Source organism: Priapulus caudatus, unplaced genomic scaffold, assembly GCF_000485595.1.
Source record: "Priapulus caudatus unplaced genomic scaffold, Priapulus_caudatus-5.0.1 Scaffold828, whole genome shotgun sequence".
NCBI classification, from domain to species: domain Eukaryota; kingdom Metazoa; phylum Priapulida; class Priapulimorpha; order Priapulimorphida; family Priapulidae; genus Priapulus; species Priapulus caudatus.
The window spans coordinates 231,878-243,197 of NW_014577889.1; the positions used below are offsets into that span (position 1 = coordinate 231,878).

Sequence of the window (11,320 nt, forward strand, 5' to 3'; positions counted from 1 at the left end):
AAGCTGCATCTGACTACGTCAGATGAGCTAAAAAACCAATTTGTAAATAACAAAAAGAAACGTTGGGGGTGGGGCGGGAGGAGACTGTCAGGTTGAGCACGCGTGCGCACAAATAAGAAGAGGAAATAGCAGGCGGGATGGCAGAGCCATCCCCATGCGACCACTCGCTCGTAGTAACACAAACTGGCACCCGAATCTAAAATCCAGAATCTATTAAGAAATGCGCCAACAGCAATGTTTCGTTTCGAGTTTGAGAGCGAGTTTTAATCGGGTTGATTATGCAAACGACACGCGGAGCAAGCACCAAATGAAAGAGGCCGGTTTGCCTGTTGACTACGCCACAGAAACGCCGGGGCTGTTAACGGTTAAATCAGAAATTACAATTAAAAGCTGGATCGTAGACTACTCAGTAGAACTGCCTGGCATATTATCCCCTCACCGTATAGGACGCGATTTCAACCAATCAAAGCGCGTGCCGTTACAGCAGGCGGTGCTGTTACACTTCACCGTCGTATATTACCCCGCGTAAAAGCCGGGAATCATACATCCAGTAGGTGGCGCACCGTGCAGAGCTGTAAGTTGCGAGCATGAACAATCCTACATTTGAAACTTACTCGACAATTCATTGAGAGATAACGGATTTACTACCTGGTCCGTCGGCGTATTCCGCCACGTTTCCTCCCCAGAGGTCGCCGTGCAGCAACGCCGGCTTTATGTCGACATTCTCAAAGAAGCTGGGAAACTTCAGCTGCAGCTTCGACCACAACTCAGGCGCCTCCTTCTCGTTTTTCTGTGTCAACAGGTACAGTTGGCATTACACATAATGCGAAGCAGTCTACAATACACAGACGCAGGTGTATTATACACAGGTACCAAAGTATTACATGCTGATACCAGTGTATCATACATGGGTACTAGTGTATCATGCATTAACACCAGTATATAATATACTATAGTATAGACACAGGTATAGGTGTATATACTATTACTAACATATACTTACTTATTACTCACAAACACAGATCATGTCTTATGTGCATGTACTGGTACATTACATGAGAGCTAGATGTATTACATACAGGAACAGGTACAAGATCGTATACTCAGGAGACAACAGTTACACGAGATTATTTATTCTTCTATAAATCTGTGCGCATATGCTGCTTCGACAACCACACGATAAACCCAGTTGCTGTTCTGAATTAATTGTCCGTCCGCAAAAAAACACGCCACAGAGACCACGTAATCACCTCTTCCTGAAGACGGGTGATCTGAGTGCTGAGCTTCCTTGCCATGAATGTCTGTGAAATGACACACAAGTAACTATTACTGTACCAGTAGAAATGAACCTAGTACAGAATTTGGCCCTATACAGCACATAAGGCATGATTTTGATCGATTCAAATGCAGTTATTAATGCCGTCATAAAAACACACGTGTATATTCAACGTTATTACAAATGATGTTGACAAATATATTCCCGATGTGAAGCTATTTAATTCTAAATTTCTTGAAGAATGTGCTTTTTACGCACGAAACAAATCTATCAACTGCGTACAAGTGAAAAAAAGGTTTCCAGCGTCACACGTCAATGAAATCATGAAACATCAATGTACGCGACATTCGCTGCGCGCACGCTCGTGAGTACGTACACGTCTGTGATAAAAGCAACAACTAGCCAGAGGGCACTCACAGAGTGCATACCTCCGCCTGCGACATACGCCATACGCCATACGCCCCATGTAACATGTATGTGTTACGAGCTGGCTCGCCGCTCGCTGCTGGCTGCTGCTTACTGACTGGCCTGCTGCTGACTCGACGCGCTAATATCGATCGCGCGAACACACTAACACACGAATGGACTAACACACGAACACACTACACGAGAGCGATCACATAACCTCCTCCACTCCGTGGGCGGAGGTAACTACAAATAAACAATAACTGATCAAATAAATAACCAGCGTAGCCATGCGGCGCCACCTACAGGCCAATCGTCGCACCATGTGTTATCCTGGGGAAGGAAACCGCAGCACGTCGTCGTGTCGAAGCCATACTTGCTGACGTACTCCACCGCATCCTCGTCCTTGTGCACGGATGCTTCCGCCTTCTTCGTCTGCTTCCCGACAGACTCGTTATGTAGGTGCATCCTGCGAGCAGCAGGATAATTAACAATGTATATCATTCGTCGCCAACTTCATCGTCCGACGGCATCGAGTGATGAGCTTGTTGAACCCACGAGGGGAGTAGGGGCAAGGGATCTGTGACCGTAGAAACGGTCCAGGCCTCCGCTACACATGCAGGAGTAGGGGCAGTGGATCTGTGACCCATAGAGATGGTATAAGTCTCTGCTACACACGCAGGGGTAGCAGCAGTGGTTCCGCGACCCATAGAAATGGTACAAACCTCTGCTACACAAGCATGATTTTCGATCTAAACTGGCAACTTAAACAGATGAAACTTGAGCAGACGTGCAATTGTGAATATGGCAAAAGTGTGTTAATGCATCGACGAAGATTCGTCAATAAGTGGCAAGTAGGGAGCAGTGCTCTGTGGCAGAGCAAATTGCTTCACAACCGACAACAATGATCAAGGTAGCAGACAATGTTTGCTGTCAATGCCATGGCTACATTGTGGCCCTACAAGTGATGAAATTTATGCTCATGCCACTATCTAAACAATCAGGCAAAAGCAATGTTATCGCAATAATATAGAGCTTCGAAGTGATGACGTCACGGTGGCATGACAACGAACCTACTGGTTCTACACAATCATATGCTCTGGTAACATTAACTGCGTGTCGTGTTTTGTACCCGATTGTAACCATCATTCTGAGAGTCATTATTGCAGTTTTTATAGATTTCCAAAGGATGGAAGTGAAAAGCAACGGGGGGAAAAAAAAAAGAAAAAAAAAAAGGTTTTAATTTTTTTTTATTAATTAAATATTGTAAGATCGACTTCCTACCGATGCTTTACCGCTGTCTGCAGCGCACACACTCGTGTTTTACGTACGCACAACATTTTCACGCAGTTAATGTTATGGAGCCAGTGGGTTGTGTAGAACCAGTAGGTTCGTTGTCATGCCACCGTGACGTCTCACTTCGGTACTCTATAAATGAACGAACTCACTTGCTAACAGATATGGGTGAGTTAGACTTTGGAGTAGTATCGGTAGGCTTTCAGGGTGCACCGCTACCACTACATGGACGGCACGTACCTTGCCAGCTGCCGCCCCAGCTCTGCGTCGTGTTTACTTAGTCCTGTCATGTCCAAGTGCTCCATTACAAGCAGTGCACCGCCGCTTGGATTGTCTAATACCTGTGTGACGAACCAATCCGCATGTACACAATATATTCATCGATTATAGATTTAACAAGATTAAGCATTAAACTTGTGTCTGGTGTAGTTCAATTCAACTAACATTAATTTTGAATTTTTTTAAGAATTGCAAACTTCATGAAATGACATTTATGACCATGTGTTCAACTATCATTACTAATATAATACTAATAAAACAAATTTCTAGACGGTTGTATAGTTTTATAAACGAATAAATATTATATATATATATATATATATATTATATATATATATACATATATATAATTCACTCTCTGGACAGATATGATGGGAATTTTGAAGTGTATTTGGAGTTTTTATAGTATGCACAGTGAATTCCTCTACTGCGCAGGTATAGTGACATCCCCCTATGTATGGACTTGGTCAGTTGAATGAATGTTAATAAAATACTTACTAACATAGGTGTTGGTGTCTTGACAGTGTGTGTTTCTGCTATGGCTTTCAGACTTGCATATTCACCATCAAACATCCGTCTTGCCTGAAAATTTAATGAAATGAACGATGACTACAAAGGCAGCATGTTACACATGCAAGTATTACAGTGCTTGCTATTACCCTCAACAATCAATCAACAATCCCAGCCTTACAGCTCGTTAGTTGAGAGAGTGCAACCAATTTCTAGAAAGGATACAGCTCTAGCGCCTGATCCAAATCCCGATCCAGGTACTAATCTACATTCAGGTGTGGATTTTAATCCAGGCACAATTCTACAATTTCTAGATCCAGATCTTAATTCAGATATTAATACACAGGGTGCGAAATTAACGGGAGTCCGGAGTCAAATACTCCCTGATTTACTGTCGGATTCCCTGATTTGACATATGCAGGAGTCCGTGTGACTCCCTGAAAATTCTGCCATTCTAACTAGTTCGTTCCAGAGCACGGCCTCGCGGAATTACCGTATTTTTTCTATAAAAGTCCAAAGAAAATTTGGCAGACATGCAACCGCATAAATCTTAAAAATAAGCACATGCAATATTGTTAGTATCTTTCATTTTGAACTTCAGACTGCGGACTCCCTCATTTTGCTGCGGACTCCCTCTTTTTGAGGTTAGGGAGTCCGTGTTCAAAAGTTAATTTCTACCCCTGATACATATCCAAAGGTTTATCCAGATTTAGATCCAGATCATAATCCATATACTAATCCAGATCACAATCCAGATAGATACCGATCCAGATCCAGATCACAATCCAGATAGATACCGATCCCGTTCCGGATCCAGATAATCATCCAGATCCAGATCATAATCTAGATACTGATCCAGATCCAGATACAAATCTTATTCCAGATCACAATCTAGATCGCCGTCGTCGGCCTCACCCGTCCTCCCTCCTCGCCGCGCCATCCCTCACCTTGGCCTTGCTGTTGACCTTTAGGTAGACCTTGCCGTGGTCGGTCGTGTAGCCCTGGCCGGAGCTGATGCATCCGCCGCCGCCGTGGCCGAACGGCTCGAGCGTCTTCGAGCCGAGCTTCAGCTTGATCTCATCGTGCAGCTCCTCCATCGACTGGAAAGTGGATGTGCTCGAGCGCACCATCTGGGGAGGAGGGAGGAGGAAGAGGGAGGGTGGAGGTCCCAGTCAGCACTTGCACAGGAAGGAGGTCCGGATCGCCGTGCGTGCGCGGAGGCGGCCGCGTATGAGGCGGCTGGAGAAAGCGCAAAGAGCAGAATGTTGCATCAAAAATGTTGCGAGTGTTGCATGCAACATTGCGGCGCGTACTGGCACGCGACGCTAAGAAACCTAGAAAGCGTCGCAAGCTGATGAAACTATTTGCAGAAGATATCAACACCACTTCCCGCTCTACTGCAATTGATCTAAGGCGCATGCGTGTGGGGAGGCGGCTGGAGAAAGCGCAGAGAGCAGAGCGTAAACGCGCAGCGGCGTCACGGCGCAAGCATCGTTCTAGCTTACGCCAAGGAGCTAAATATAACAAGGAGAGGAAGCGCCGCCATATTTGCCATATTTGGTCATATTGGTCCAGAACAGATTAGTGTTCTATTGTCTCTGGGGGACGGATCTGCACAGCCGTTTCAGCTGATTATGGTCCATAGATGGCGTCCTTGAGGCGAAAAGCCCACAGCCAATCCGCTTCCTCTCCTTGTTATATTTAGCTCCTTGGCTTACGCCGTGACGCGTTGCTATGCCGCAGGGCTACCGCCGCTGTCGCAAAATGCGATGAATAGATAACAATGGCGATTTCACTACAATACTGTTGCCGAGTCGCAGTGAGGCGTGTTCCGAAACGTAAACATCATAACGAGAACGGTACAGGAAGTTGTCTGTGCAGCTGACTGCAGCTGCCTGACGGTGACGCCGCATCGCGCAATGCGATTTAACGTTAGCCAGCTATCTATGAGTTTTTATACATCCACGTACCCAAGCCTAGTTTAGCACACCAGATTAGTGTAGCACATATTTGACAACATACTGCGGGGGTCCCAAACTATCCTTGATCCCATCTACGACCCTACCAGTGCCAGTACCAGTACTACTACTAGCCGGGCTGTTTCACAGGCATTTGGAGCGTTTCAATAAAATATAATGCTAAATAAATACGAAATCTATTTACTACCAAAGTCTTAATGTTTCTATACTCTCTTTCACCTATCGATGGCTCAATGGTTGAGTGCTCGCCTCGTATGTGGAAGGTCGGGGGTTCAACTCACGGCCGGGTCATACCAAAGACTTGAAAAATTGTACACACGGCTTCTCTGCTTAGCATTCAGCAAATAGAGATAGAGTGTGGCAAGTTAACTCGCAGTGCTACCAGTGGACTAACCCCCTACTGTAGCATTTACTGTGAAAGCAGTTGCAGGGCCTCAGGGTCACTGAAACGGAGATAGGCACCGCCCTATGCGCCATGTAACCATGTGTCATGTGTATGAAGGCGCGGAAAGGATTTAATTTTTAACTTTAATTTCACCTATTATTGCCGACAATTTTTTGTAAATGCCGTCCAAATGCTCATCTGCAACAAACACTGGCTGCCGCCATTGCTGCCACTGCACACTGACACATAAATATATAGCAGGTAGAAAAGCGTGCTGCCAAAATTCGCTCGACTTCACACGAATACAACACAAATATTCAACCATTCTACTCCACCTTTGTTTCTATTTGAAGAACAGCTGTGTCACGTGAAATCACACAAAGCCTGACGAAATTCTCGCATTTGCTCCCGTTGCGCAGTTTATGTAAATGGCTGTCAGAATCAGGAAACACCCACCGGTGCTCTTCGTGACCTCATTTTTGCGCCGCAACGCTGCAACGTTTTTGCAACGCTCCACTGGCAGCTCTGACGAGGCTCGTATGGGAGTTGGAAAGCAGCGTGGTAGTTTCCCAAAATGCAGTGCGCTGCCTATTATAGCCCTGCTGTACTTGCACGTCCATATTTACATAAAACGCACCAACGGAGCAAATGCGAGAATTTTTCGTCAGGGCTCTGTGTGATTTCGGCGAGACCAGCTCGGTTCGAAACACAGATCAGTATGTTAATATTTAAAGCCGGCACTATGAGGCATCCAAAACGCTGATTTCTCCAGTCTAAGACCTAGCAAATACTTGGTGTCATGGGCATATCACACTACCCTATGACCGAATAAACTCTAAGTTCCTCCCCAATTTCACTGCGCGTTGTCTATAAATAGCATTTGAAATACCTCCAATGTCTGTTCAAATTCTCTCCGATTTTTGGAGCAGGACTTTTGCGTTGCTCTGGGCCAGCATCCGTGGAGCGGTGCTGTGGTTATCAGCGATACGGTGGTAGCAAAGATAAAAACATGTTGACGGTCACCTAACCGATTCTTGCGAAATTGTTTGGCAAAGCAATTTGGCTTGGCGCCAGAATTACCCTGAATTTCTGCATACCTCTTTTCTTGTGGGTTTCAGCAACCGCCTGAAATGGGAGGAAGCTAGAGTATATTTTGCCATAAGGTAGTGTGGAATTATGCATACACAAAGATTTGGCTAGCTCTAGTACTGGAGAAATTAGCGATTTGATGCGCATAGTCCGATTTTAAGCTGAACACTGTTCTCAATTAGAAACAAAGATGGAGTGAAATGGTTGACATGTTTGTTTTGTATTCGCGTAAAATCCAAAGCGAGCGCTTGAGGCCATTTTGGCAGCACCGCTTTCCTCCTGCTATTATTTATGTGTTTCAGTGTGGCAGCTGGCAGCAATGCCGCAGCCAGTGTTTGTTGCAGATAGCATTTGGACGCATGTTACAGAAGAATTGTCGCAATGCGATATACTAATTCAGGTGAAAGAAAGCTATAGAAATAGTAAAGTTTGGTAGTAAATAGATTTTGTATGTTTATTTAGCATATAGTTTTTTTGAAATCGCTCCAATGTGCCCTGTGCCTGTGGGCTATTGTTTGCCAAGTTTGGCCACTTGGCAGCAAGAACAAAGTCGGCACCTGCAGCTACAGCACACACAGCGGCCATTGACTATATATTAACAACAATTATTTTTGTTATATACAGTCTATGTTGTTTATATATAGAGCTATGTTTGTTCATATATAGTCCAATGGCCGCGTGTGTGCTGTAGCTGCAAAGGTGCCGACTTGTTCTTGGGCTGCCAGTGAGGCTGATAGGGTGCTATGTCCCCCAGGGTACTGCCGCAACGTACCCTGGTACTAAAATACTACTATCTAATATGCCGGACCGTACCTCGCCTACTCCACTAACGAGTCTAAGGGAGTCGCGTACGGCCTACTCCCCAGTAACCCTAAACTCAAACCCTAAACCTATATGAGGCTAGATAGTTAGCAGTAGCGTTCCGGTATACCGACCGTACCAGAGTACGTCCGGGCAGTACCCTGGGGGACCATAGACCCTAATCAGCGCCAGTGAGTTTTTGGCTGGAACGTACAACCGCGTTAACGCCGTTACTCGTTAGCATAGGGCCTACCTACACGGCTATAGTACTAGAGCTAGGCCAAGACAAGACTCAAGAGGTTGAAAGCTTGTTCGTCGCTAAATGACGTCACAGTTGTCAACTGTACAAAATTTAAAAATTTTTTTAATAGGTTATGGTTAGGGTTAGGATCACAATGCAATCTCAATCACAAACAGGAGTTTGAGCTCGTACGGACGTCGACGACACGCGTGACATTCATTGAGCCACGAAACAAGCTTTCAACCTCTGAGTCTTGTCTGGCCTAGCTCTAGTATATATGCGCACACGTACATTTGACTGGCCGGCAGGCTATAGAACATTGTCGGCTGATTTTGCAGCAACCACGCGGTCCCAACAGGTTCCACTCATATAGGCTCACAAAACAGAAAATGATGGGCTTTTAAACACTGTATGTATCTACATGGAGCATCTCACCTATCTTTTTGACGCCTTTCCACAACTTTACACCCATGTATTTATCCTTTTTATTACTCAAATCAGCACTACTGGCATCCCCGGTTTCAATATTAATATTCTGGGCGTGGCGAACGCGGTGACGTCACCATTGTATTTGTACAATAATGCATCCATAGCGGCCATGTGTTTGTCTTACGCTATCCGGTGACGTCACGCGTTCGCAACTCCCGTTTGAAACGGGAAATGCGCAGTAGTGCTGACTTTGAGTAATAAAAGGATAAATTACAATGTGTCAATAGTGTGGAAAGGGTTCAAAAAAGATAAGTGAGATGTCCATGTAGATAAATAAGTGTTAAAAAGCCGATCATCTTTCGTTTTGTGAGGCCATTTTGAGTGGAACCTGTCGGGACCGGTGTGCTGGCAAATTCCTAGCCGACAATGTTCTAAAGCCCTGCGGCAGTCAATGTACGCGGCTATAGTACTAGAGCTATCCTTGGCCTTGCTACATACAGACTACAGTTACAGCATATCGTAGCTACTAGCTTTACTATGCTGATGGGGTCTATGTCCCCCAGGGTACTCCGGGAACGTACCCTAGGTGCGGTCGCGGTATACGACCGTACCTGGCACTAAATACTACTATCTAATATGCCGGACCGTACCTCGCCCAGCTCCAGCTAACACGAGTCTAGGGAGTCGCTACCCTACTCCCTAACCCTACACTCCTAACCGCTAGCCTAACCAATCAATCAGCTAGATAGTTACAGGGTACCGTTCGCGATAATACGGACCGACGCCAGGGTACGTTCCGGCAGTACCTGGGGGACTGCGCAGCTAGGCCTGCATACCTCCCACTCTCATTGGTTGATAAAAGATTATAGTTATTTTACAATTAAATTCTAAGTAGTGTTAGGGTTAGGATTAGGGTTGGGGTTTAGGGTGTAGGGTTAGGGTTAGGTTAGGGTTAGGATTAGGTTAGCGGTTAGGGTTAAGGGTTAGGGTCACAATGCAAATAAAAGTAATTAGTTAAAACAGGAGTTTCAGGCACGAAGTGATTTGTATCAAACAATGAGAGTTGGGAGGTATGCAGGCCCTAAGCGCTGCGAGTCCCTGGGGACTATAGATATCAGACCGCTAATGAGCCTTACTACTCCTACTACTAGTAACTAGTAGTATAGCTACGACTGACTACTACTAGTAACTGACTACTAATACTACTAGTAGTTAGCTAGTACTAGTACTCTACTAGTACTAGAAACCCACTTTGTGTAGCGGTAAACAACAATTAAATAAACACGGTTTATTTTACACATTAAATAAACACCGTTAAAAAAACAACGTTTAATCACACGACGACACGCGTCACACAAGGTTAGAAGGTTACCTCTATAAATTATGCAAATTATGCGCTCCAAGAATTTTATCACGCACTAACTCACGGATGTGGGCAATAAAACAAACATGACCTCACTGCCATCTATCGGTAACTATACTAAAGTATGCTAGATTTTTATTGAAAACCAAGCGAAACCTATTCGTAAATAATTAACTTTGTTGAAATTATACATCTCCATTGAGTATACACCCAGGAGTGTTTATATGTTAATATATTATTAATGCCAATGCCTCACTTTAGTAAGTATAAAGAGGTAAATATTCCAAACCTCGTTAAAGTGATTACGTCACCGTAAATAGTAAAAAAATAAAAAATACATTTCCACTTTTTCACAAAATATAAGTAAATTTTTTTTTTTTATTCTGTTACTTTTATGTTAAATTGCTGCATTATATAATCTACTTTACTAATATTGTTCGATGTGAACATACACTCGTGCCGGGCCATATCCAGAGATAAATTTTGTAGGAGGCAAATGTTGTGAGTTAAAGAACAAATTAAGGAGCGAAGCGATCGAGCCAATAGGGCGTGGGGTATGGGGCCCGCAACAGAAATTTTGTAGGAGGCATTTGCGCTCCTATTGCCTATAGTAGTTGGCACCAACGTTGGCCAACGGGATTTTTGCTCGTTGGGTGGACGATTGGCCGCACGGATTTTTGCTGCGTTGGGTGGGTACGTTGGCCCAACGTTGAAGCCGACGTTAGCCAAACGTTGACATCGTTGCAACGATGGCACTAACGTCGGCGCAGCCACGTTGCGGCGTCAACGTATTTTTTGCCAACGTTGGCCCAACGTCATTTTGCCCAACTGTTGGCCGCAACAGATTTTTGTTCAAGCGCGCCAACTGTTGGCCGGCAGACGTCATAATTGTTAACGTTGTCCAACGTCTGACAGCCAACAGTGGCACAACGGCTTTATTGCTCAGCGTGGCCAACGTTGATTTTCCCTCAAACACTCCCTCTTTGGTTCTCAGTCTCTCTCTACACACTAGTAGGACACACACCACACAGCACACACGCGCGCTGCACACCTTTCCTCTCTTTCTCTCCTCTCTCTCTCTCTCTTCTCTCTCCTCTCTCCATCTCTGCTCTTTCCTCTCTCTCTAATCTGACACATACACACTCCTCTCTGATTCTCCTCTCTCTCTCTCTGCTGTCACACACAAACACAACACGACACCATACCTCTCCTCTCTCTCTGAACACATGAACACTCCCTCTTTGGTTCTCTCTCTCCTGCCCTCACA

At 44.9% G+C, this 11,320-nt stretch overlaps 1 protein-coding gene across 2 annotated transcripts in view; it reads right to left on the reverse strand.

Annotated features, from left to right (window-relative positions):
* The window catches only part of LOC106813816 (ketosamine-3-kinase-like), a 21,220-nt gene extending 11,090 nt beyond the window's left edge, over positions 1-10,130 (reverse strand). Inside the window, exons 1-7 of one of the 2 annotated variants that reach the window (XM_014818045.1) lie at positions 10,063-10,130; positions 4,714-4,896; positions 3,755-3,838; positions 3,218-3,318; positions 1,988-2,150; positions 1,251-1,301; positions 649-790 (exon numbers count right to left, since the gene is read on the reverse strand). In XM_014818045.1, the coding sequence (XP_014673531.1) occupies positions 649-790; positions 1,251-1,301; positions 1,988-2,150; positions 3,218-3,318; positions 3,755-3,838; positions 4,714-4,896 (724 nt within the window). In that variant the 5' untranslated portion in view covers positions 10,063-10,130. Of the gene's footprint in view, positions 1-648; positions 791-1,250; positions 1,302-1,987; positions 2,151-3,217; positions 3,319-3,754; positions 3,839-4,713; positions 5,006-10,062 lie in introns of both variants that reach the window. The other variant, XM_014818043.1, reaches the window with a different exon arrangement.
* Between the last annotated feature and the right edge of the window lie 1,190 nt (positions 10,131-11,320).